The following is a 25,910-nucleotide window of genomic DNA, read 5'->3' as shown; positions in this document are numbered from 1 at the left end:
GATCTTGAGTTCATGATCAGAGGTCTATACCGGACATGGTCTAGCGTCAAGCCAGACAACGCCACCAAGCAGTACTTGCGTGGCCCGCTTCGGCTATCTGGCAACCGTCTTCACGTCACGATCAATGTGTTTTTTCATCGTATCCACTACTAGGGAAGCGCACTTGACACATCTGTCTCAAAGTAGAACGTACGCCTGCTTAGACGTTGTTGCATTGATACAAGCTACTACAAAGATAGGGACCATGAAGGTAGGAGAATCTGGTTAAAGAACATTATCTCACATGCTATTTACTCAGATTCCATCTCCCATGTATGTGCCTGTCTACCTTCCCAGTCCTATTATTCAACGACCTCAACGACGTTGTTCCTCTTTGGCAGAGAAATGCCAGCGTCCCTTTGCACAACAAGTCCTGATCCGCCGGTCGAGGCGCCCGTCAACGCCTTCCGCAACTGGTTCAAAATCATAAACTCGGTACGGAGCTTTACAGCATACACAGCAACCTTGTAGAAGCCTTGAAGGTCGAAGTATCCGCTAAAACACAACCCCATAACGCTGCAATCGAGTATGATTATAAGCACATTGACAGCGATGAGATTCCGAAGATTGGTACGCGTGGTTTGGCGGCAGTTGCCAAGAAGTTCCATATTCTTGAGGTATTTGGCAGTTTCGTAGATGTAGAGAATGTTGATGAGGGTCTGTAAAAGTGAAAACACCAAGTTAGTGCGTGTCTCACATGCATTTTGGTACGGTCGCAACTTACCTCTTGGACGAAGAACGCAGAGACTTGCACTTTGTCCCAGGTAACATTGGCGTGGTGAAGTCGTGCTGTGAAGTTTGGGTGACGCTATGATCGATTAGTATGGCACAGTGGCTTGCGACGAACGACGTGCAGCAATCATTCCGAGCAAAACTGTGGTGAGGCCAAATATGACCGAGTCAACAACGATCATGTAGAGGACATAGCGTCCGATTTGCGTGTTCCTCAGTACGAGGTTGAGGCGAGAGTAAAGGACAAGCGACTGAGCGACCACATATGTCAACCACGCCAGCTCAACAACGACGATAGACGAGTACGCTTCCCATATGTGGAAGTTGAGTAAGAGGATCGCGATGCCGTGAACGATGAGACCCCAGCTGCACAGTAGGCAGCTCCAGAAGTACAAGCTGCGGCTTGTGGTCCTGGTGAGCAGGCGAACGTTGAGCTCAATGCAGAGGTACAACGCGACTCCCAAAAACGCTGCTGCGGTCATGGAAGACGGAAGGCCGCCAAATTCGGTTACTGCCGCGTGGATAACGTCTTCTGAGGTTGTGGACATGATGGCGAGCTTGAAGAAGATGCGCGTGGATTATGTCTGCAATATGTACCAGAGAGTCGAGTTTGCTGATCTGAGCGAGGTAAACGAGAGTTGATGGAAGGGTGGACTGGCATAAAGAAAAATTTGAGTCGACGAACGAGGTTTCGCGGACCGTGCCTTCCTCAATCACCTTCATCTTCACCGTGACTACCACTTTGGACTTGACACCAACGAGGCGATGGTGCATGCGAGCACGTCGTACCTACCGAGCAGTCTGTTCTACCTAAGTTCTCTCTTGTAGCACGGCAGAATGTTATGAATGTGTCCTGCTATCCGGCAAGCAGGATGGTGAAGTAATCATAGTCGAAAAGCAGAAATATTGAATAGGATGATAACTTTTAAGATCTACCTGTTTTCTAGGTGCAACGGGTGACGGAGCATCGTGCCAGCCATCATTATGCTGTGAAGATCATGTGTTTTCGTGTTTCATGCCTGAACGGCTCACTTCCCTACATGTATGTTAATCCCAGCGACGTTCTCCTGTCTGCTCAAGATCTTCTTAGGTCCCCAAGTACCAGCTCTACCACCAGGGTCAACAAGATCCTTCTTGGGACTCATCCTCTCACCACCTCCAACGCCTCCACCGATCTCGTTGATGTTCTTGGGAGCAGTAGCCATCTTGAGGGTGGACAGGGAATTCAATGGTATCGCGCGAGTGCTTGCAGACCCACTACCACCGCCGCTTCTCTTGCTCTTGGGCTTCTTTCCAACTGAGGTCTCAATCCAAGCACCTCCCTCCTTCTTGGCCCTGCGCTCAGCCTCTTCTTTTTCGCGCTTCATACGCTGCTCTGCCTCTCGCTCTCTTGCCGCCCTGTCACGAGCCTCACGTCGAACACGTTCCTCCTTGGCCCGCAGTTCTGCTGCCTGCTTCTCTCTCATGGCACGCTCACGAGTTTCGTAGGCTTTGGCAAACTCGTGTTGCTCGAATCGGATCTGAGCTTCGGCCTCGATGCGGGCCTCAAGCTTGATGCAAGGGTAGCAAGGGAAGTGCGACGGACGGGGCTTGTCATCTTCGCTGATGTCGGGACACACTGTGTTGGATAGAAAGCCTGTGCGGCACATTTCGATGTAGGGGCGGTCAGAGAGGTGGCTGCATGTGTGCAACTTCTTCCAGTAGAGACACATGTTAGACAGACCTAGGTACAGTCAGCGACTTGTGGGAGATACGAGTTTTGCATGCACTCACGTCGTCAAGGCGTAACTCCAGATTAAGGCGAGCGGGTGCTGGTACTTTGAGGGATACTGGAAGAAAGGAATGCAGGTAAGGGCGTGATAGTTGTCACTGTAGACCCCAAGATGGTTGGCAAGTCACACCAGTGAGGTGAGAGAAGGTTGGTGAGTAGCCCATGCTTCGTGGAGGTGGCTTGTCGCATGTGACTGGCAAGAGCGCCCAAGATAGGTGAGAGAAGACGGTAACATGCGAGGGAGGAGCGGTCCTGCCTCAACTGGGAAGGCAATGACAGAGCTCAGGCACTAAACGGCAACTAGACAAGGACGAGTTCTGGTGCATGGCTAAGGCCAGCGGTACGAGATACTGAAACTATAAAGGGTATATCCATCGCATTATGCGGACCGCCAGCATTTGGTGTGCATCTGTACACACGTCTAGCGTATCCTACCTACCCTGAAACATGCGCAAGACAGCATGTCGCACCCAAGCGATGCCGCCAAAAATGGGCCTAGAAGTACACGGAGAGTGGCGGAGAAGGACGCAAAGACATCTACGCCTTCATCTTTCGTCGCATCTCATGGCGGGCGCCACGGTGCTCGACCTCGGTGATGCGGCTACCGCCTATCTCCTTGATCTTGGCCACAAGGGTATCGGTCTGATCAAGCTCTTCAATATCGTCGCCACCTCCGATGCTCTTGCCCATCAGTAGAATGTTGGGCACTGTCCGCCGACCTGTAGACTTGTGTAGGAATGCTTGTAGTTGTTGGCCTATTGGGCTTTGATCGAGCTCAACGACGTAGGGTTCGGGTTTGATGTTGTATTTTTCGAGGAGAATGTGTTTCGCTTTCTTCGAGTAAGGGCAGTAGGATTTAGAGAAGATGATCACTGTGGTTGGTTAGTGACTACGCGTGGGACAGGGGTAATGCAGGAGTAGCGTACTTGGGCTCTTCTTCAGGATGGCATTGAGCTCCATCTCAACTTCATGGTCTTCGAGTGTCTCATTCTCCTTCATCGCTGCTTGGTCGTGCGGTCTACCGCCCTGTTGCGCGACGCCAGGAACCTTGTCGCCATCCATCTTGACTCTGCCCGCGACGCTCTTCTGGTCTTGACCCTCAACTTGGACCTTGTGGTCCGCGTATTTGTTCTCGGCGTTCTTCTTAGCCTGATCCTCGGCAGCTTTGAGTCGCGATCCGACGCTCTCCGCGTCGCGTTGCTTGGCCGCTTCTGCGTATTCTTTCTCTTGTAAGGCTTGTTGCGTCTTTGTATAGAAATCCGATGATTGTGTTTGGTGTGCTGCTCTTGACATGTAGAAGAGGACAACAATTGTGGTGACGATGAGGATGCCAAAGAACTTCATGCGACGTTGTGACGGCATGATGGCGATGTGTGTACGGGTTGAATATGTGTCGTTTGGTGAGCGGGCTCGTTCGTGCTCAGAACTTGCTAGGCTGATGTGTGGCTCGAATGCTGTCAAGTACCAATGGCGCCGATAGTGTGTAGTCTCGGGTATATGGGTTGATGAGGTGGTGTTGGTAGAATCCGAGGCTCGAAACAGTTTCCCAGGCTGCAAGTGTCGCACGAGCAGCGGATTAGCGAGCGCGGGCGTACAGACGCGTGTTATCGATTGGACGTTTATGATACGTGCGGCATAATCCTGTGAGTAGACGTGTACAGAGAAGAGGTACACAATAACTGCTATTGTCGTTGAGGCAGTGCGATGGTTTAGAGTGTGTTGGAGGGTTGGTGGGCCCTTGGGAAACAATGTGGAGAGATGGTGGCCCTGGCTCCTGCTTTGGTTCGCGTCATGCCGCTTTCCGCACGTCTACTCAACACCATCCTTGTCACCTGCCCGCCTGCCAACGCTGTGATTCGCGATTCTACGCCACCGTGCCTGCCTAAATCCTTCCTTAGTCACGACGAGCCCTGGTTGCGACAGAGTCGCGTTGACTTCTTCTTTGTTCGTGCACTGCCATATGGGCTCCATGTCCGCCTGGAACGCATTACACATGGTTACGTCGAAATGTTCAAGTTGTCCTGACGCAATGCGATACTTTGACAAGTCCCCTGTTGAAGGCCCCCATATTAACTTCACAGGCGCACCACTACAGAAGGCTCAAATGTTGTGCTGTGCCCCCTCTGACCATCCATCCCTGACCGGCTGCGCTATCGAAATGCGCCCGATGCTCCGTCGGAGCGTGACAGCGCGTTGAACTCAGAGGCCTCAGGGTTCGAGACCACGAAAGTCGGATCTTCTACTCTATGAAAGCACACATCTGTTGCTTGCCGACTTGGTCTAAGAGCTATCTTATGCTCTACCAGATTTTACTCGAAGTATAGAGTAAGCTCCCCGCATCGTGGGTCTCACGAGGACATGCAGGCTGCGGCCAGGTTCTCCACAAACACGGCTGCAGTGCTGTACTGAGTTTAGCGCCCACCCATACCGCTTTCGTACATTCCGCTATTCACTCCAGAGTGTGATGCTTATAACATATAAATTCGACAAATAGTTGCTTTGCCTACTCTAGCATCGAGTACATCAGCAGATTACGCTTTCCCTTACAGCTCCACGCCTTTGATCATTGCGTCATCTGCCAGTCCATTATGTCTCCGCCGACTCCGCACCTCTCATCAACACCCATATCCATTGTACCCTCTGCGTCCGAAGTAAAGAGCGGGAGGCTCGACCAACGCAATCTTGAGATCGCAATCAGAGCGCTCTCTCGAGATGGGCTTGTGGTGCTGGAAGACATGGTTGATCATGCAGTCTTAGACCGACTCAACAAGAAAATGGTCCAAGATGCACTCGAACTGCAGGCAAGGAAGGACAGTCCCTTCAACTACAATAAAGGCAATATTCAGCAAGACCCTCCTATGATCAATGAGTGGTTCAGCGATGAAATCTACATCAGTAAGTGTTCAGTTCGGCTAGATTTCCGACCGTTCGAACGCATACCAATGACAGATCACAGACCCGATTGTCACACAAGTCACTTCAACCACACTCGGTCCCGGACCTTCGTTGCGCTTCATGTCGGGAAACACTGCCCTGCCACCTACTGCTTCGTCGCCGCCAGCTTCTCAACCGACCCACAATGACGCAGACTTCGATCACCCCTCGATTCCCTTCGCTCTCGTGGTAAATGTTCCTCTCGTAACAATGACACCAGAGAATGGGTCGACGGAAATCTGGCTCGGCACACATCAAGGAACCACTATTGCCGACCAAGAGGGTGAACACGGCGATCGTGCTAGCGGAAGGATCAAGCAGCATCTCCTTGACGCTCGCCGCGAAGTCCGACCACCATCTCAGCCAGTTGTTAAGAAAGGCAGTATTGTCGTTCGCGACCTTCGGCTTTGGCATGGAGGAAAGCCCAACCTTGGTCAAGACCCGAGAGTTATGCTTGCAATGAGTAAGTCAACGCTGCCGTTGTGTCTTCTACATACCTGAACTTTTGCAGTACACTTCGCGCCATGGTACAGGAACTCGATGCAAGTCGAGTTCGCTGAAGAGCTTGCCGACCGGTTGCCCTATGAAAAGACTGGTTTGCAGATCGCTGCCACTTACGTGTCTAGTGAGCATCTGCTTAAGAGTTACCTAAACAGGCCTTACGGCAACGCGTACGATTTCGATCAGACCGAGAAAATTGAGGGCATATTCTGAGGTGAGCTTGGCCGCTGCTGATCACTATCTCTACGTCTGTTCAGTCACCAGAATTGCAACGTACTATTGTCATTACCTAAATATAGCAATATTCACACTCCGCTCCGCTCACTTGGCATTTCAAATTCACATATATGATACCCCATATTTTCGCAGGATACCATTCGTGCAGCTAGAGATGTGTCAGCACCACCGCCAAGAAACTATATGCGCGCATAGCTGGAGTCAATTTCCCATTGGCAGGGCGGCTTACGCGAAGTGCTCAGTAAGCTTCCATGGCACGTCAATCAAAGCACATGCTGAAGCTTGGCGGCCACTGAGCGAACATCAACATCAGCATCAGATCATTCCACCCTGTGTTCTCTTTCTCTAGTCTTGATTTTTTGTTCATTCTCCTGGTGATACTTCACCTTGTTTCCGCGGTTGTAGACCAATCTGGTCGAATTTATCCTTAGTTACTGCAAAGCCCCGTCAATCACACTCGACCATGTACGTCTTACCGGATATTCAGGATGTTCATGTCACAATGACACAACCGATCGTCGAAGTAAACGCCGGGGATGCTACCAGAGGTTTCAAAACAGCATTGGCAGTGGAGGTACCGTTGATGGTCTTGGCTTTGAGCACCGTCATCCTGAGAGTGTACTCAAGACTAGCGATTAAGAGGAAGATCGCACCTGATGATGTTCTAATTATGTTGGGCACGGTATGTGAGGGACTAAACTAGCCCGTCGCTTTGTACAGCCCATGCCTGACCGAAGCTGACCACGACCAGGCAGCGGCTGTCGCACGTACCGTGATATCTTGTATGAGTGCGGACGACAATTGGGGCTACGACCGAAAAGGGTGCGCATGGGGTGCATCGAATGATAGGATCTGTGCTAATCATTATGCTAGTCCCGATAAAACGTCGGAAATCCCATTCTATCAAGTGCGTCATTCCCCTGGTGCATCGTAACATACTAACATGTGTTAGCACATCTTCGAGCGCCGTGTTGCGTACATCTTCGCTGTCACATTCACGCGGTTCTCGGTTTTGGCTTATTACCTTCGAATCTTTCCACCGGGAATGGCATCGCTCCGAAGATGCTGTTACGTTCTTCTCTTCCTGGCGCTTGCGCATTTCATCGAAGTACTCACCGTCCTCATAGTCTTATGCGAAGACATTAGCAAGCTATGGACCAGGAACTGGCTCGACTTCACTGGATCACAGTGCTTCAGCTCCGCGATATATAGCTATTCTGCAGCCATTGGTGATAGTATAGTTGATAGCTTGATCTTCGCACTCCCGATTCCCTACGTGTGGCAGCTCTCCAAACTAAAGATCCGACAACGACTTGGCCTTGTACTCATCTTCGGTCTGGGATTTGTCGTTTGTATTGTCGCTCTTCTCCAGATTCCGTTCATTAAGCGTCGCGAAGGCAATATGCGATATTTTGGCAGCGCTGTCAACATTTTGGTTGCCATTCAAATCTCATTTGCCATAATCGCAGCGTCGCTGCCAGATCTGCGCGCGTTGATCGCACGCAGCTTCTCAAAATTCTCGCCACTTCACCACCGCAGTCTCGCCACAGTTTCTAGCAGTGATGAAGAAAGACACCGAGGTGGTCGGAGTGACGTTGAGCAAGGACTTCCAAATCTGGACGCAGTTGAAGGCCCTTGTGCAGCGTCTGAGAGCAAGAGGTTGTTCAGAAAACCAGATTGGCTGAGGAATAGCATACCGGGGAGTTTGATGTCGACAGTGATTACACACAACGAAGTCACCAGGCTCTCAACCGAAGACGTTTCGAGCATCCCCCAGAGGCCAGAGAAAGCGGCAAGCTGAAAGAAATCTGTGAAGCATTAGCGGCCGTGCAGTTTGTGAGGAGAGGCTAGATAAGGATTGATGTTGCGTGACAGCAGCCTCGTCTTTTCTCAGATCTACATTTTGAACTTGAGGGGTGCGTTAGTGGTACGTTTATGTCTGAAACCCCCTTTCGTCAGATGGAGGTGGTGCTAACGGCATGCAGCCGAGACTTACAGAACGCGCACGGCAACCCAAGATACCGAGTCGTCAGCTAATGATAAGCCGTAACTAAGTACCCCCAGCTGCGGCATGATAGATAGATGTGATCCCAGTACGCCCGCCTGTCTGCGTCTTTCACCAGATGACTAAAGTCATCAAGCTTTGCTCGGTAGACCAGATGTACTGTGTATTGGACCTGTGTTAAGACAACGCTGTGAGATTTCCGATGTCAAGATAAGCCGTGTCTGAGAATTTGGAATACCGGATATAGCTACCTCGTCAGCTGAGATCATTGCTACCACGTCTTGCAACATACCTAGGTACTCATGATGACGATTGGGTTTTCCGGCGGAAAGCGCTTCATTACCAGATTCAACTGGGCCAGTTAGTAAATACCCTTCATCAATGTATGTAGTATCGCTTTCTTTCCGAACCGTCTGTCAACCTATTGCGTCCAGTATATAAGTTGTACTTTGTGACACAGCGTTGTTAAAGACAGAGTTGGAGACTTCCAAGGTTGCTAAGATCATAAAATCCTTGGCTTGATCCGCAATATGAGCTATACAATTTAGGCAGGCGTTTCCAGCTTCAATGTGGTAGGTCTCCTAAATGGCTGCTTACACATCCCTCCATCACTCAGCTGGAAGCCGCTAAGTTAGCTTACATGCACGCGTCAGGGACCAGATACGGCTAGACTGTCCGGATGCTGCTACCTCGTACGTTCTTCCAAATGCTCGGGACCAACCAAGCCACTAAGCATGTGCGAAGGCTTCCCGACGGCAGCGCTCTCCATGTCCTGTGCCTCGATATTGTCGGTGCATGAAGTTGGAATTCAGGGTGCATGCTACTTGCATCCAGCAATGGGAGATATAAGATAGCGCAACCGCGCAGATTTCGAGTCTGCATCCTATTTACCAACTACTTAGTTGTATCGCGCACCTGAACCCTGAGAATGACACCCAAGTACGATTTCGTGATCGTTGGCGGTTCGTTCCCGTTGTCCTCCTATGCATCCTTCAACACTAATGGTTCTATCCTCAGGTGGAACGTCAGGCTGTCTCCTCGCCCACCGACTCTCCCATTCGCTACGCAAACCCTCTGTTCTCCTTCTTGAAGCAGGCACCACCCCCTCTGGTGACTACCTCCGTGCGCCCTACCACCGTTACTACGCCCAAGCTCTCCGTCCAGATCTTGACCACGGCTACGTCTCCGAACCTGAGCCTGCTTTGAACAGCAGAAACATACCGTATACAAGAGGCAAAGGTTTGGGCGGGAGTTCCATCTTGAACTTTGCCGTTTATCTGTACGGCAGTGGCGAAGATTACAATCGCTGGAGCGATCTAGTAGGCGATGAGAGCTGGAAATGGGAGTCGGTCAAGAAATCTTTCCAAGCTATCGAGAACTACGACTTTTCGGGTTCAGAAGACTACAAACATCTTGCTGATCCTAGCACTAATTCCCATGGTACGAAGGGGCAGTTAAAGGTTGGTCTCCCGCCTGTGCTCGAACAAGGCGTGGTGCCGCAGATGGAGGCACTGGCTGCTATGGGAGAAAAGATCAACCTTGATCTCAATTCGGGCGACCCGATAGGAATTGCAGTCTTCCCGCATAGCTATAGTAAGGAGGGGAGGAGTACTAGTGCGATTGCGCATTTGGTGGACCCGCCGAGCAATCTTGAGGTGTGGACAGATGCGAAAGCGGAAAAATTCGTATGGGAGGGGAAGAAGGTCGTTGGCGTTGTCACGGAAGACGGACGAGAAGGTACAGCCTTGGACTAAGATTGATCAGAGAAATTACAAGCACTGACAAGATACCAGCAATGGCAAACAACGAAGTCATCGTTTGTGGCGGCTCGATCGACACGCCAAAGCTCCTCCTTCTAAACGGCATCGGACCGCAATCCGAGCTCGAGGCAGTCGGTATCGACGTCAAGATCGACTTGCCTGGGGTCGGGAAGCACCTTAAAGATCACGTCCTCACCTTCATGACAGTCGAAGTCTCGGGCTCAATCAACTCCAAATACGCCTTTGACAATAACCCCGCCCTTGTCGCTGAAGCTCAAGAATCCTGGACCAAAGACCAAACTGGCGCCTTCGCCCTCCAGAATTCCTCACTTTGGGGCGGCTTCCTCAAACTAACGGATTTGGAATCGTACGAGGAGTATTCGGCGCTTCCACTCGATGTCCAAGAATTTCTGTCCAGAGATCAAGTTCCGACATACGAGTTCATCAACAACTCCATACTCTGGCCACCAGGCACACAGCTCGAGGAAGGGAACACATATATGACTTTCCTTGCTTTCCTCATGAACCCTCAGTCCAGCGGTTCCGTCACACTCCGGTCAGCAAAGGCGTCTGACAAACCAGTCATTGCGCTAAATTTCCTCACGCACCCCTTCGACGTCCGTGTTTTTCGCGAAGCTATCCGCAACACGTGGCAGAAAATAACAGGAAATCCTGTCGTTGCTCCGCATATTGTGCGTACCATTCTTGGGCCAAAGTCCATGGGCGATGCGGATTTGGATGGTTTTGCAAGGGAGAATGCCAGTACAGTTTGGCATGCTTGCGGTACTTGTAAGATGGGAAGGGACGACGATGCAGAAGCGGTTGTGAGTAAGGAGTTCAAGGTTAGGGGAGCGGAGGGGTTGAGGGTTGTGGATATGAGCGTTGCACCTCTTACAACGAATAATCACACGCAGGCTACGGCGTATCTCATTGCGCAAAAAGCGGCGGAGAAGATGGTTGTGGAGTATGGACTCGATAGGGTGAGCTGAAGAGTCACACGTTTGTGTGGTGGGTATGGTGGAAGCACGCTTTACTGTCCTAAGAGAGAGACGTGAGTCAATATGAAATGTGAAACTATGCGGAGAAAGCCTTGACAACAGAGACTTGACCTTCCTTTTCGGTAATGTTGACAGCTTGCTGCGTACCTGTCATCGACTTACGGTGTAGTGGTTGGCATGTGCAAAACGGAAGGGCCAGTTGCCAGCACAGCAGGCGGCCCACAACATCACACGAGCCCTGCAGGTACACGGCGGAAGATATTTATAGCCGGCCGGAAATCTGGAGTCTGGATCTTGACAACGAGTAGGACAAGTCAACGGTTTTTCGGAGGCAGCGGAAAGAAGTATAGCGATACCAAGAGGCTATGCGCGACTAAGGCAAACCACTGCACCAGCTTGCAGGCTGCATGCGCAGAACCACGGGACTCCGCGAGGCAGAGTGCTTGAGGAACTACTGCCCGAAGCCAAGACAGGAATCTGGCTTTGACCAACACGGGCCGGGCACATCCTTCTGGGGGAAATTGCTATGACGGATGGTGGTATTGAACGTGCGCTGAGACGAAGAGGGTGCCTAGGTGATGCCGCGACGGTCGTTGCTGGGTGAACCGAAGGCGGAGCGAGCGCTCAGCGTCACTGTAAACGACACCCCCTCTGATAGAGTCGTGAGGCAGCACACATCTTCTCATAGAACGCGAACTCACTTGATTGACATCACGAAAACGACACGACGTACTGTTCCCACTACTGGACTCTAGCCAAGTTTCAAAAATCCCGCAAGCGCATAACCCCGGTGTTGCTGGAGTTGGTGAGGAAAGGTCCCCCAACCACCCCCAACCTCTCCCGCGGTTTCCAACCACACGATTATTCCAAGTGTACCCTTTTCTTTGCGCACCTCCTCCTGCACGATTACACACATCCTACCACCCTTTCTTCTCTCTATAATTCAAGTTCAAAATAATAGCTGACTTTTTGTGGTTCCAAACTTGCACCACCAGCGGAACCAGTCACCCACGCCAGCAGACACACGAAAGACACGCTAGCCAACGGATCGACCCCGCAGCACCAATATCCACCCATTCACCGCTCCCACGCCGACTGCGCGATATCTACGAATTGCAGAGCGCTTCTTCTTTCGCTTCTCTCCCCGTTTCCTGCAAACGGTCCTATCTATTCCAATCGCAGTAACCTCGTTCTTACTGCGTTTGGTCCTTCAATCGCTCATCTCTAATCATGTGGCTTTTCAATGCTCCTCCAGCCGTACTCGGCCTGGTCGCATTGGCACATCTGCCCTCAGCTCTCGCAAAGCCATACCCCGTCCACATTGAAGAGTTCCAAGAACTGCACAACGCGTCGCAGATTGTCAAGAAGGCCGACTGCGACAACCCCTGTGGTTACGGAGGCTGGCTATGCTGTCCCTCGGGTTCAACTTGCTACACCGACGCAAGTAACCAGGCGCAATGCGGCTCTGGTGGAGCGACCACAGAAGCAGCAGGCGGCTACTGGCAATACCACACTACCACATACGTCGAGACAGTCGGTCTCCTCACAAAGACCGAAGTCTACAGCACATATGTCCCTGCCGTCGCAACGCAGACATGTAGCCAGTCGCAAAACCCCTGCGGTTCTACTTGCTGCGACTCAGGCTTCTACTGTCTGTCTTCCAGCGCCGGCACTTGCGCGCTGATCGCTGGTGGCAGCTCCGGAGGTATATCACCATCTGCTCCTCTGCGACCAACTAGCTCAGGCGTAGTAGTCATCACCTATACCGGAACCCCCACCGCGACCGTTCCCTTCCAGACACCCATCCCCACCGGCGCAGCAGGCGGCGGCCTCGTCCCAACCGAAGAGAGCAACAGCGGTCTCAGCGGCGGTGCCATCGCTGGTATCGTTATCGGTGTTATCTTGGGCATATTGCTACTCCTCCTTCTCTGCCTCTTCTGCTGCGCTCGCGCTCTCTTCGACACTCTCCTTGCCATCTTCGGCATCGGCAAGAAGCGCAAGCACACGCACGAAGAAACCTACATCGAAGAGCACCACCACAGCGGTGGCGCTGCTGCTGGAGGTCGCTGGTACGGAGCCGGTCGTCCTTCTCGCCCATCGCGCGCTGGTTCTGAGAAGCACAGCGGTGCGAAGAAGGGTTTGGGCCTTGCGGCTGGACTTGGTGGTCTCGCGCTCGCTTTGGGCCTGAAGAGGAGACATGATGCCAAGGTTGACGATAAGAGTACCACTGTCAGTGGAACATCATACATGTACAGTGATTACACAAGTTCGAGTAAGTAAATCCACGGCCTTGAGATTCCCAGCAGTTTACTAACAATCATACAGGCAGCGCAAGTTCATCTGATCGCCACACACGCCGAACACGCCACTCATCAAGAAGATAAACGTCCCACCCAACGGAATCTCTCTCGCAACTTTTCAAAACTGTATAAAGTCTTTATTTGCTTTCTCCTTGTGTCTAGCTCCGTGCTGATACCTTATGGCATGGGTGGGTTTTATCGTGGGTACACGGGGCTTCGACAATGTTGACCCTGTTGGCGTTATTTGGGCGTTTTCAGCGGAGTTCGCTCACGACTGCAAAGCGACGTCTATGTTGTGTCTTGGTTTTGGTTTTGGTTTACTTTTCTTACTCTCTCGACGTATGCGATTAATGAGGAAATGCGTATGCAAGGATATGAGACACGGGATGGAAGAAAGATGTATATGAAAGCAATGGTATGGGAATGAAATCAAAGACGATTGTGAACACGAGGTATGCTCTCTAACGTGATGTTAAATTTGGTGTTTGGGTGTTACTGCGTTCCGCTCACTAGAGTCAATCGTCAACATGAAGTACGCATTGTCTCTTTTTGACTTGCATCGTAACTAGCTCACTAAATGAGCCCACGAGAAAGGCTGTAACTCGTCCCATGGAACCTCAACTAACGGCCAACCCTTTATAGACTCTGGAAGGTGAGTAGGACTGAATGTACCAGACGTCCAAGCGGCCTTACAATGTGGGGTAGCCAGCAAGTCTTTAACCAAATCAAATCCCATAATCCAAGACTGTGGTGAGAGTCCCGCGTTGACATAGAGTCTGACATTGACAGTCTCTGTGGACGGGACCTGTTGGATATAGAAATGCAAGTTGACGTCTGTTTGCGCACCTAGCGAGATACGCATGCCAATCCAATCCCGAATCAGGATTTGCGCTATACTTCTGCCGATCACTATTACAGTTTGCTTGTCAGGAACGGATGAAAGTGATTCTGAGGTTGCTTCTAGAACCTGAGACACGTTTGGGCTGAGGTCTAGAGTAAAGTCTGGAATGTCCCGCTCGAACTCGTACTCGCGTATAGTATACTCATATTGCCATTTTGCATAAACGTATGCATGGTTGGTCTGATTCACAAAAGGTCCGAAACGTGGATCCGTGCTTGCTAGTCGTGGTGTAGTGGGAGGGCTTCCGATATTCTGGCGAGGCGTAGGAGGAGAGTTGTTGCTATCCATATCGACATCTTGAATGGCCCCCGGGGAAGGGATCAATCGTATTCCCGGTGATCCAATTTCGGAAATTGTTGCGTAGCTTACAGCGGAAGGGGTTGCTGCACTTCGTTAACACCTTTCAGTTGACACATACGTCCAAGCAACTGACATGCTGCAGGACTTGGAGCATATATCATGCTCTCACGAAGGTCGTGTCTCTTCATCCATCTCTCAATCTTTTGAGGTTCGACTTCTTGACCTCTCACACGGAACCTGAGACTACCCTTATTTGTATCGATAAGGCCCCTCTGTTGGCGATGTCTTACGATGGCCTTCATCTCTTCTGGTTTGATATTCTTATCCAGCTTCCATTGAGTCAGACGAGATCTATACTGACGAATCCTGTGCAGCTCATCAGCCTGGTTATGATGCAGCGATGGAGGGCTTGTCCCACTCAGCAGCGAATCCAGTTTCTTGTTCAATCATGTTTTTTACTTCAGGAAGCGGCCGTCTTTCCGTAAGGTGCAGCTGTATAATTCTGTCTCTGTATGGTTCCCAGTCACTCTCGCGGAGAGTCCGCGCTTTCTTCCTCCGCGGTCGAGTATCTGGGACAATGTCTTGTAGTTGAGGCAGGAGCGCAAATACCGAAGTGTCGTTAGTGGCTGACATCGTAGCCGGGCCAAGATTTACACTGCGTGGATTTCCGAGAAGCTGTAAGAATTATGCTTGTCGTCCAGATGTTGTGATGCTGTCGAGACAGGAGAGCCGGAGGGTTTCTGACTACCTCTGAGGGTACACAGCGAAACGAAGAAACAAACCTCTGTATGCTTGGAAGCTAGATGGTGGGTCTCTCGTGGTGGTTTATATGTGTGGTGGGCTGTGCCACGAGGCTGAACTATATCTAAACGCTATTGGCCAGCAGACAGAAGTACAATTCATACTAGACACCCCCTGGTCGGCTAGATGCGCAAAAAGGTCCCTTCCTGCACGTTGAAAACACAGCATGAGTGACCATTAGCCAATCAAGCAAGCGTCAGCAAAAGTACAATTTCGAAGGTTTGACACCTAAATAACGACACAGAAGTACAAAACAGCCTGCCGCTCAGGGATTGGCTTCTTGACTTACTATTGTTCCCGGAACGCTGTGGCTTTGCAGAAATCTCGACAACTCAGCATGCAAAAGTACAATGTCGAAAGATATAGAGAAGGGCAATGAGCCGTGCCGCCTTCTTATCGACAGACATCTCTAAATGCTATGATTTGAAGTAGACTGTGGGTTAGCCGTAGAATTCAATGCCTCTTGACAGCCAGTCCACCGATTCCATCGCAGCCATCGTGTTTGGCCTGCTTCAACTTGCTGTTGGCCTAGTTTCTCTTTGGCAACAGAGGCAACTACCCCTAGCATACCGTCAGTGTGTCGACGAGCCACGCAAAGACCGCCTGTGCTGACAAGCTTGTAGAGCAAGGAAGCGACCGGAGAAGATATACAATCTGAGATCCGACGGATGCAAAAGTGTAAGTACTGCTACACCTCGGTCAGGATAGTATGAAACAGAGCTGACTCAAACAAGCCTGAGAGCGCGAATCAAGAGTCAATTCGAACTGGGTCAAGGAAGAGCGAATCTTTGCAATCTTTCAGGTGATTTGACGAAGTATGAATTTCTTTACACGGAGCTGTGCGTGGTGGTCAGAGTCGTGGTTGCTTGACAGATGCGTAGATGCGGTACAGTGGCGACATCGGATGCATTTCACGGGCCAGTCGGGATTGACAAAAAAGTTTGCAGGATCTGTGAATGAGAGTACGCAGTCGTGTCGCGAAGCCCAGAGCAGGCACCAGTGGTGATGTTGTGGATTCGAGGGTTGGCTGGAAGCGCAAACTCCAGGCGGAAGTGACGACTGCGCCAAGATTAAAGTGGGATGGCGCTAGGGTGGAGCTCCAGCACCTTCGCTGTGACAAGTACTCACGTAATAACCTCCTGCCCTGCTGCGCCTTCAGCCTTTGCCTTCCTTACATTTACACCCTCCATACTCAACCAAACCAGCGACGAACTTGTTGACCTTGTTTGTCCATCTTCACAACTCTAAACAGCAGCACTACCCCGCGACTCGAATCCAGGCGCCCGCGACCGCCACACCTGACAGCGTCTAGGCTTCACGACAGTCGGCAAACTGGGGAAGCGGAAAGCCGTTGGCGAGGACATTCGTCCCAGCAAGAAAGAGAAAGCCATGACAGTAAGTTGGCCCGGCGATTAGTAGGGAGTGCTTTGTTAGGTTGCGCCTCCGCATCTGCAACTCATGTACTCGACATCTCCTACACTCTCTGCACTGCAGTACCTTTTGCACTATCTGGTCTCCATCTAACATATCCAAGGAAAACATGCAAGTCGACAGCCCTGCCACCGCCGTCGAACAACTCAAGGAAGCCTCTGGTAGTAACGGCGACATCGATGAATCCCTCTACAGCAGGCAGCTGTACGTGCTGGGCCATGAGGCCATGAAGCGCATGGGCTCTTCCAATGTCCTCGTTGCTGGTCTACGAGGTCTCGGTGTCGAGATTGCGAAGAACATCGCCCTAGCCGGTGTTAAGTCGCTGACACTCTACGACCCCAAGCCCGCCGCTCTCGCCGATCTATCGTCGCAGTTCTTCCTTACTCCCGCCGATGTGGGGAAGCCGCGCGCCTCCGTCACCGTGCCTCGCGTCTCCGAGCTCAACCCATACACACCTGTGCAGGAATTCAGTGGAAAGGATCTGACGTCAGACCTGTCGCAGTTGAAGCAGTTCCAGGTCATTGTCCTCACCGACACGCTGCTCGACGACCAAATCAAGATCGCAGACTACTGCCACGACAACGGTATCTACGTTGTCATTACTGACACATACGGTCTGTTCGGCACCATCTTCACTGACTTTGGCAAGAACTTCACCATCGGCGACCCCACCGGCGAGAACGTCAATAATGGCATCATCGCCGGCATCGATGAGGAGGGTATCGTGTCAGCACTAGACGAGACAAGGCACGGTCTCGAAGATGGCGACTGGGTCACATTCTCCGAAGTTGAGGGTATGGAGGGCCTGAACGGCTGTGCGCCTCGCAAGATTGAGGTCAAGGGACCATATACTTTCTCTATCGGCGATGTTTCTGGCCTAGGAGAGTACAAGAAGGGAGGACAGTTCATTCAGGTCAAGATGCCAAAGATCATCAACTTTGAGCCTTTCAGCAAGCAGCTCAAGAAGCCTGAGCTTCTCATCTCCGACTTCGCCAAGTTCGACCGACCGCAACAGCTACACGTCGGTATCCAGGCTATTCACAAGTTCGCGAACTTCCACAAGGGCGAGTTCCCACGTCCTCATCACGAAGCCGATGCGGATGAGCTTTTCAAGATCGCACAAGAGATTGCAGGTCAAGGGGAGGAGAAGGTTGAGCTGGACGAGAAGCTCATCAAGGAACTCAGTTACCAAGCGCGCGGTGACCTCAGCCCTGTCGCTGCGTTCTTCGGTGGCATGGCCGCTCAGGAAGTTCTGAAGTCCGTGTCTGGAAAATTCCACCCCATTGTTCAGTTCCTCTACTTCGATTCGTTGGAGTCAATTCCCACCTCCACAACCCGTTCGGAAGAGCAGTGCGCCCCGATTGGCTCGCGCTACGATGGCCAGATCGCCGTTCTGGGTCAGGAATACCAGAAGAAGCTCAGCAACGTCAAGCAGTTTCTCGTTGGTGCAGGTGCCATCGGCTGCGAGATGCTCAAGAACTGGGCTATGATGGGTCTTGGTACTGGCCCCGAGGGCAAGATTACCGTAACCGACAATGACCAGATCGAAAAGAGCAACTTGAACCGACAATTCTTGTTCCGACCAGCAGATGTTGGAAAGCTAAAGAGTGACGCTGCAGCAAAGGCTGTTCAGGTCATGAACCCTGATCTCAGTGGAAAGATTGTGACACTTCAAGACAAGGTCGGCCCAGAGACTGAGCATATCTTCAACGAGGAGTTCTGGAATTCTCTGGACGGTGTAACAAACGCGCTGGACAACGTAGAAGCGCGCACGTACGTTGACCGACGGTGTGTGTTCTTCCGCAAGCCTCTGCTTGACAGTGGTACTCTCGGCACAAAGGGCAACACCCAGGTTGTTCTGCCATTTATTACAGAGTCTTACTCTTCATCGCAAGATCCTCCCGAGAAGTCCTTCCCTATGTGCACACTCAGGAGTTTCCCCAACCGGATTGAGCACACTATCGCCTGGGCGCGAGAGTCATTTGATTCGCTATTCGTCAAGGGTCCGGAGATCGTTAACCTGTACTTGACGCAACCCGACTACCTTGGTGCATCGCTGAAGCAGTCTGGTAACGAGAAGCAAACTTTGGAGACTTTGCGGGATTTCCTGGTCACCGAGAAGCCGCTGTCTTTTGACGACTGCATTATTTGGGCTCGTCATCAATTCGAGAAGAACTACAACCACGCGATAGCGCAGTTGTTGTACAACTTCCCCAAGGACTCCAAGACCGGCTCCGGTCAGCCATTCTGGTCAGGACCCAAGCGTGCGCCAGACCCATCGAAGTTTGACTCTTCAAACCCAACACACTTTACCTATGTGGAAGCTGCTGCCACCTTACATGCGTTCAACTACGGCATCAAGCCGAATGCATCGAAGGAGCACTACGTTGAAGTTCTCAACGACATGATCGTCCCTGACTTCCAGCCCGATCCTACTGTGAAGATCCAGGCCGACGAGAAGGAGCCAGACCCGAACGCTAACCAGGCTGGTAGTGATGATAATGAGTCGCTTGATAGCATTATCAAGCAACTTCCAGCACCAAAATCTCTCGCCGGATTCAAGCTTGAGCCTGTCGAGTTCGAAAAGGATGATGACTCCAACCACCACATTGACTTCATCACTGCTGCCAGTAATCTCCGTGCTGAGAACTACAAGATTGAGCAAGCGGACCGTCATAAAACCAAGTTCATTGCTGGAAAGATTATTCCGGCCATTGCTACCACTACCGCCTTGGTGACTGGTCTCGTCAACCTTGAATTGTACAAGATCATTGACGGCAAGACGGACATCGAGCAATACAAGAACGGCTTCATCAACTTGGCGCTGCCATTCTTCGGTTTCAGTGAGCCGATTGCAAGCCCGAAGGGTACATACCAAGGGCACGATGGCGAAGTAACGATCGACAAGCTATGGGATCGTTTTGAGGTGGATGATATCCCCCTCAAGGACTTTGTGGACCACTTTGAGAAGAAGGGTCTATCGATCCAGATGATCAGCTCTGGTGTTAGTTTGCTCTACGCATCATTCTACCCTCCAGCCAAATTGAAGGATAGGATGCCTCTCACGTAAATCTCTCCAACTCCCCTCTTGTACGCAGACACTAACAAAAGATAGTATGAGCAAGCTTGTTGAGCACGTCAGCAAGAAGCCAGTACCCGAGCACCAGAAGAACGTCATCTTCGAGATTACGGCTGAGGATCAGAAGGAGGAGGATGTTGAGATCCCGTATGTGATGGTCAAGTTGAAGTAGATGTCTCATGACTTGGGCAGTGGATAGGTTCCCAGCAAATGGGGATGAATATGACGTGAATTAGACGAGCATAGCTTGCATGAATAGACACATGACTTCAAACCTCAAACGCGCCCAAGCATTCAGCTAGTGATGATGTCGTTTTGTTCTAAACAGTTGGCTCCCGAACAGAAACAATGAACAACTGAAAGCAGTGGGTCGAGTGTCATGGGAGATCTGCTCGTGCCAATGAAGATCAGGCTGGCCGGTGGACCCGCGCGGAATGCACGCTTTTGGTTGTAGGTGCCGAAAGTCGGACGAGACCCGTGGGGCAAAACGCCAAGCATTACAGCCCTATCACCAATGTTGATTATCAAGCCTCTAGGACTTTCCCTCAGTATGCAACAATGTAGTCTTCACACCCATCCCAATCACATTCACACACATCATGGCGCCCTCCCTAGAAGAGCCAGTACAGGTCGATTTCGAAGCGCCACTCAAGGCTGCGCCGAAACTCGTTGCGCCTGAGCCAGGTATGTTTGCCCCGCCTCTTTTCGCAACTCGGCGAAAGTACAATACTAACATAGTTGCGACAGAACACTGTCCTGGTCCCGAATCCCTCACAGCCGGTCAAGCAGATTCATGCGCAGGATGTCCCAACCAGTCAATATGCGCCTCCGCACCCAAGGGCCCCGATCCCGACATACCCATCATAACCGCACGCCTCTCCTCGGTGAAGCACAAGATCCTCGTCCTCTCCGGTAAAGGCGGCGTCGGAAAGTCGACCTTCAGCACAATGCTATCACATGGCTTCGCATCGAATCCGTCATCGACGGTCGGGCTCATGGACACAGACATCTGCGGACCCAGCATACCAAAGATGATGGGTGTGGAAGAAGAGACAATACACGTCAGCGGAGAAGGATGGGAACCGGTATGGGTCAGCGAGAACCTCGGAGTCATGAGCGTACAGTTCATGCTACCAAACCGCGACGATGCAGTAATATGGCGAGGCGCAAAGAAGAACGGTCTCATCAAGAAATTCCTCATGGACGTAACTTGGGGGGAACTGGACTTTCTGATCGTCGACACACCACCGGGCACATCCGACGAACATCTCTCTGTAAACTCGTTCCTCAAAGCCAGCGGCGTCGATGGCGCGGTCCTCGTTTCCACACCCCAAGAAGTCTCGCTTCTCGATGTTAGGAAAGAGATTGATTTTTGCCGGAAAGCCGGCATACCTATACTGGGCATCGTTGAGAATATGAGCGGTTTTGTGTGCCCGGGTTGCAAACATGAGTCTCAGATATTCAGAGCGAGTACGGGTGGTGCAGCAAGGCTGGCTAAGGATCAAAATATACCCTTCTTGGGCAAGGTACCACTGGACCCGAGGATAGGCATGGCATGCGATTTTGGGGAGAGTTTCTTAACAGCGTACCCGGACAGTCCGGCATGTGCTGCTATCAAAGAGGTTGTCAGGAGAGTTGGGGAGGAGATTGGGCTGAGTAGGGAAGAGGTGCTGCCTGTGGATGAAGAGGAAGTCTGATATTGTCAAACACTAATGAGGTTTGTTTATGAATAGGGATTATTGATATTGTAAATTGAGCAGCATAAATAGTGTTACGCATCAGCATATACTCGTGGACGAACCCGCTTGTCGCCAATAGCACACACGATCACATGATACAGAGTCCCTCAGTCGGCCCGTGGCAGAAACGTAAAAACTTACGAAGACGGTTGACGCAAGCATCGCAGATCACCACAATGGACTCACTGGAACATGACATACAAAAGAACACAAGAGATAGAGTGATACGAATTAGGGGTATCTTCTCGTTTTGTGTTTTCATGAGGCGATGCCAATGCAGACTTGCGGTACTGTAATGCTACCTGATGGAAACCACACTCGTGAACAAGCATAGCCACTTGACCCCTCTTGTCACCGTCATCCACTGCCACAATGGCGCCGCCCCGTTGGATCTTCGTGTGGCAGATTATCGTGTGGAAATTAGAGTGGACTGGCAGCCACACCACAGCCATTGATCATCGTCATATACAATGCTTGGCAAGGATAGCGGGTGCTTGGCGCATGCATCGAAAGCTTGGTTGGGTAGCTTGTGGCGCGGGAGGAAGATAATGAGCTCATAGACTTTGCGAGGATGAATGCAAGAGACCGAAAATAGGTTTCTTGAGGAAACTGACATATGGGGTGGGTGGGATTGGAGACGGCGTGTCAGACCATGCAGAAGATCGCGATAGGCCCCGTGTGTGAGGGATGCACTGCAGCGCGGAAGCGTCGAGGATGTCATGGCCCACCCGGCTAGCGGCAACTATCCCTGCCGTCCCTTGTGCCATCAATCACAGGCACAACAACTTTCAAGACTTTGAGGCTAGAGGCGCTTTCATTTTGGCCCCAGCCTTTCCTGAAATTCTTACTCTCCCCCGCCTGATATCGTTTCCATACTACCCGCGCTCTCCATAGGCGTGCAATTGCTTCAATTGCGACAGGAACGCGACTTATACTAGCGGCGCGCATCGTATCTGCGCCTGAGCTCAACTCTTGGACCCTGAGCGCATCGCCATTGTAGGTTGCCGCGTGGTCTAGTTGACTCAATAGGCTGACCGGAGTGTAGACTGGTAAACATATTCGACGCGTCTGCTTATATACCTGCGCTTTTCTCTCGCTGTCCAACATCGCTCGCGATCGGCTACTACCATGGCCGCCGAATACCAACAACATGAGGACCCCAGTGGCGTGATAGGCATTGGGGCCGGGCCTCAGGTCATCAGCACCTCGGGCGTGGTGGATGTCATCATGGGACCGCTCCTCAACTACAGACGCACCAGCAACCAGCAGGCCGGGCAGCCCGTCTGGCATGGCAGTGTCCTGATTGTTACTACGCCTGGCCAACAGAACCCGAACGAGGCACAGCCGAACCCCCAGCTTGTGCTTTCACCAGCTGGTCCCGTCGACAGGAACATTGGCGACGTGAGGTTCAGCGTAGATGCGCGCACCTTTCACGGCGAGAAGCTGTATGAAGACAGCAAGAGGGCCTTCTGGCGCTTCCGTATCGATGCGCCCATGCAGCCATTCGAGTCGAGATGGCGTTACGATATCCAGAACCTCAAGTACACCGACACCCAGAAGGAGGAGAAGCCGCAGAACTTCGTCGTACCTTCGATTACACAGTCGATGCGTATCATGTTCCACTCCTGCAATGGCTTCAGTGTAGGCACTGATATGGACGTCTGGTGTGGACCTGTACTGTGGAACGACGTTCTACGCATGCACGACCAGCGACCCTTCCACGTCATGATCGGAGGAGGCGACCAGATCTACAACGATGGAGTGCGAGTAGACGGCCCTCTCAAGCCTTGGACCGATATCCACAGCCCCCATAAGCGACGAGAATTCCCCTTCGGTCAGCAAATGCGTGCCGACTGTGATGAATACTATTACAATAACTACGTTAGATGGTACAGCCACGCACCCTTTTCTACGGCCAACAGCCAAATCCCTCAGGTAAACATCTGGGATGACCACGACATCATCGATGGTTTTGGCTCATACACTGACCACTTCATGAACTGCGCCGTCTTCCGCGGTATTGGTGGTGTTGCACACAAGTACTACCTCCTCTTCCAGCATCATCTTGCTCCTCCAAAGAGCACTTTCACGACCGATGCGCCGCAGACGACCGATGTAAGCGGCCAGGGAGAAGGAACAACGCCCGCCGATCCTGCCCAAGTGCAAAACACTTTCGTCATGACCAACGACGAGGGCGACCCATCATACCTCATAGGCTCAAAGCCTGGCCCATATGTTGAGGAACGTAGCCGTAGTATCTTCTGTCAGCTAGGTGCGCGCATTGCCTTTGCTGGTATTGATGCTCGAACAGAGCGTACTAGGCATCAGGTCAACTACCCCGAGACTTACAAGATGCTCTTCGATCGTCTGGATGCTGAGTTCACTGCAAACCCAGAGCTCAAGCACATGATCTTGCTGCTTGGTGTCCCAATCGCTTACCCTCGTCTGATCTGGCTCGAGAACATCTTGCAGTCACCCCTGATCGCACCCATCAAATTCTTGAACAAGCGCTTCGGCTTCGCTGGAGGCTTCTTCAACCAGTTCGACGGCAAAGTCGATTTGCTCGACGACTTGGATGATCACTACACTGCGCGCCAACACAAGGAGGAGCGTCGTAACCTCATGCACAGTCTGCAGGCCTTCTCTAAGAAGTTCTCCGTGCGTGTCACCATTCTCGGTGGAGATGTACATCTAGGAGCCATTGGGCGTTTCTACACCAACCCCAAGACACATCAGATCCCTGCCGAAGCAGACCACCGCTATATGCCCAACATCATTAGCTCTGCCATTACCAACAAGCCTCCACCACAAGCCGTCGCAAACCTGCTCGCCCGCCGAAACAAGATCCACCACCTTGACAAGGAAACTGACGAGACGCTCCTTGAGATCTTCGACCGCGATCCGGCCCTGCCCGACGGCGTCAACGCGACAAACGGTACTTCTACCGCCCAGATCAATGGCGATGGCAAGGACGGAAAGATCGAACCCAAGACTTCCGCCGCCAACCACGCCACAATGCCCTCCCGCAACTACGCCATCATCTGCGAATCCAATATTCCCACTCCCTCGACCCTCGGTGTACCGCCCGGCTCCGCCCCTTCCATCCACACCAACAACACCGCCGCGTCCAAGGTCTCTGCTGCTCCCGGCAAGAAGGACAACATGCGTCTGGGCTTCCATATTGGTGAAGAGAAGGCTGGTACTCAGCATCCCGCTGCTAACGGTATCGTACCCTCCGGTCTGTGTGGACCGTATGGGTTGGACGTCACACTTAGGGTGGAGATTAGCAACCAAGATCGGGAGGGAAGGACGGATGGGTATGGGTTTAGCATTCCGGCGCTGGATTGCTCAGCTTATGCTGATCGGGATGCGAAGTGGTAGATGCGTGTATCCTGAGGGAGGGAGAGCTTGGATGGTGAACAGAAGGGGGTTGGAGGGGTAGATAAAGAGGCGCCACGGTGGAGGTTACTGGTTGATGATACTTTGCTTTCTTGTTTTGGTCTATACCCTCTCGAAAGTCGCTTGGCTTAACGCCATGATGTGTAGTAGTTAATAAGTGTTTAGTCTGTAATGTTACCCCTTAATTGGGTTGGTAAAGCAGAAGTCTCGTTCCTTACGTTCTTGCAGAGCACAATGATGTATATGTATGCAAGAACAGCTCGGTGCCAGCATGTATCATCTCAAAATACATTGGTTACCTACCCGTAAGATAATTGGTAGAATAACCTCCGTCTCCGCGGTTTTGCAGGTTGAAATCCATAAAGTTCGTTCTGTCTCGACAAGGTATTTACTGCCGGCATGCGCAGCCCCACATGGTGTCTTGGGTGTTTAGATGCGTGGGACTTTCGCCCAGAAATCAATTTCATGGCCTGTCAATTGTACTCAGCACTAAACCCTTCTGCAATTAGCGGGATGCCTGATAGATACTACCTAGTAATAATACTGTCTGGCCCCATTCTCTTCGAGGACACCATAGGCCAGATCGTATATCCATCCGCGGAGTGAAGAGAGGACCCTGCATACCGTACGAATGCGGGCTTGAGAATTTCCTTTTCCCGTAAGTATGGTGCGAGGCTGAAGAGAACACAATGTAGCCCGCGCACGTGGTAAAGAAGGAAGGTCCGAAGAGCCGCTTACATCCTTCGTGTCTCAAGATGCGGAATCGAGGGTCCATCGGAATACTAGTCCCGGTACGTGTTTACCCGCCCGCCCGTTGGCGTTCTAGACGAACATTCCCCCTGCTATTCTCTTTCGTCCGACTGGTGCAAGGCGTAAAAATGCTACAGCTCACCCTCTTGCCGTTGTACCCATGTCGAGCAGTCCTGTACCCAAGGATTTGGTAAACGGTTTTTCGCCTCAATGAGTCCATTGCCCGCTGCATG

At 51.6% G+C, this 25,910-nt stretch overlaps 10 protein-coding genes across 10 annotated transcripts; 7 read left to right on the top strand and 3 right to left on the bottom strand.

Annotated features, from left to right (window-relative positions):
* Positions 1-341: 341 nt before the first annotated feature.
* J4E82_002664 (uncharacterized protein) lies at positions 342-742 on the bottom strand (the record flags this gene model as incomplete). The annotated part of the gene is made up of 2 exons (XM_051728962.1): positions 342-698; positions 737-742. The coding sequence occupies 2 exons, from the start codon at positions 740-742 to the stop codon at positions 342-344; spliced, it is 363 nt and encodes a 120-aa protein (XP_051591480.1).
* A 1,057-nt stretch (positions 743-1,799) lies between these two features.
* Positions 1,800-2,420, bottom strand: J4E82_002663 (uncharacterized protein; the record flags this gene model as incomplete). The annotated part of the gene is made up of 1 exon (XM_051728961.1): positions 1,800-2,420. The coding sequence occupies one exon, from the start codon at positions 2,418-2,420 to the stop codon at positions 1,800-1,802; it is 621 nt and encodes a 206-aa protein (XP_051591479.1).
* A 659-nt stretch (positions 2,421-3,079) lies between these two features.
* Positions 3,080-3,904, bottom strand: J4E82_002662 (uncharacterized protein; the record flags this gene model as incomplete). Its single annotated transcript, XM_051728960.1, has 2 exons — positions 3,080-3,414; positions 3,469-3,904. 2 exons carry the CDS (start codon positions 3,902-3,904, stop codon positions 3,080-3,082), a joined length of 771 nt encoding a protein of 256 aa, XP_051591478.1.
* A 1,226-nt stretch (positions 3,905-5,130) lies between these two features.
* On the top strand, positions 5,131-6,190 carry J4E82_002661 (uncharacterized protein; the record flags this gene model as incomplete). Its single annotated transcript, XM_051728959.1, has 3 exons — positions 5,131-5,437; positions 5,499-5,939; positions 5,988-6,190. 3 exons carry the CDS (start codon positions 5,131-5,133, stop codon positions 6,188-6,190), a joined length of 951 nt encoding a protein of 316 aa, XP_051591477.1.
* Positions 6,191-9,220: 3,030 nt separating this feature from the next.
* J4E82_002660 (uncharacterized protein) lies at positions 9,221-9,973 on the top strand (the record flags this gene model as incomplete). The annotated part of the gene is made up of 1 exon (XM_051728958.1): positions 9,221-9,973. One exon carries the CDS (start codon positions 9,221-9,223, stop codon positions 9,971-9,973), a length of 753 nt encoding a protein of 250 aa, XP_051591476.1.
* Positions 9,974-10,014: 41 nt separating this feature from the next.
* Positions 10,015-10,968, top strand: J4E82_002659 (uncharacterized protein; the record flags this gene model as incomplete). The annotated part of the gene is made up of 1 exon (XM_051728957.1): positions 10,015-10,968. One exon carries the CDS (start codon positions 10,015-10,017, stop codon positions 10,966-10,968), a length of 954 nt encoding a protein of 317 aa, XP_051591475.1.
* A 1,239-nt stretch (positions 10,969-12,207) lies between these two features.
* Positions 12,208-13,257, top strand: J4E82_002658 (uncharacterized protein; the record flags this gene model as incomplete). The annotated part of the gene is made up of 1 exon (XM_051728956.1): positions 12,208-13,257. One exon carries the CDS (start codon positions 12,208-12,210, stop codon positions 13,255-13,257), a length of 1,050 nt encoding a protein of 349 aa, XP_051591474.1.
* A 3,411-nt stretch (positions 13,258-16,668) lies between these two features.
* Positions 16,669-19,961, top strand: J4E82_002657 (uncharacterized protein; the record flags this gene model as incomplete). The annotated part of the gene is made up of 3 exons (XM_051728955.1): positions 16,669-16,674; positions 16,814-19,776; positions 19,826-19,961. 3 exons carry the CDS (start codon positions 16,669-16,671, stop codon positions 19,959-19,961), a joined length of 3,105 nt encoding a protein of 1,034 aa, XP_051591473.1.
* A 427-nt stretch (positions 19,962-20,388) lies between these two features.
* On the top strand, positions 20,389-21,486 carry NBP35 (cytosolic Fe-S cluster assembly factor nbp35; the record flags this gene model as incomplete). Its single annotated transcript, XM_051728954.1, has 2 exons — positions 20,389-20,473; positions 20,537-21,486. The coding sequence occupies 2 exons, from the start codon at positions 20,389-20,391 to the stop codon at positions 21,484-21,486; spliced, it is 1,035 nt and encodes a 344-aa protein (XP_051591472.1).
* Positions 21,487-22,656: 1,170 nt separating this feature from the next.
* J4E82_002655 (uncharacterized protein) lies at positions 22,657-24,909 on the top strand (the record flags this gene model as incomplete). Its single annotated transcript, XM_051728953.1, has 1 exon — positions 22,657-24,909. The coding sequence occupies one exon, from the start codon at positions 22,657-22,659 to the stop codon at positions 24,907-24,909; it is 2,253 nt and encodes a 750-aa protein (XP_051591471.1).
* Between the last annotated feature and the right edge of the window lie 1,001 nt (positions 24,910-25,910).

This window comes from Alternaria postmessia, assembly GCF_024291825.1.
Source record: "Alternaria postmessia strain BMP 2775 chromosome Unknown scaffold_10, whole genome shotgun sequence".
In the NCBI taxonomy this organism is placed as follows: domain Eukaryota; kingdom Fungi; phylum Ascomycota; class Dothideomycetes; order Pleosporales; family Pleosporaceae; genus Alternaria; species Alternaria postmessia.
Note: the sequence above shows the minus strand (reverse complement) of the source record. Positions and strands in the feature narration are given on the sequence as shown.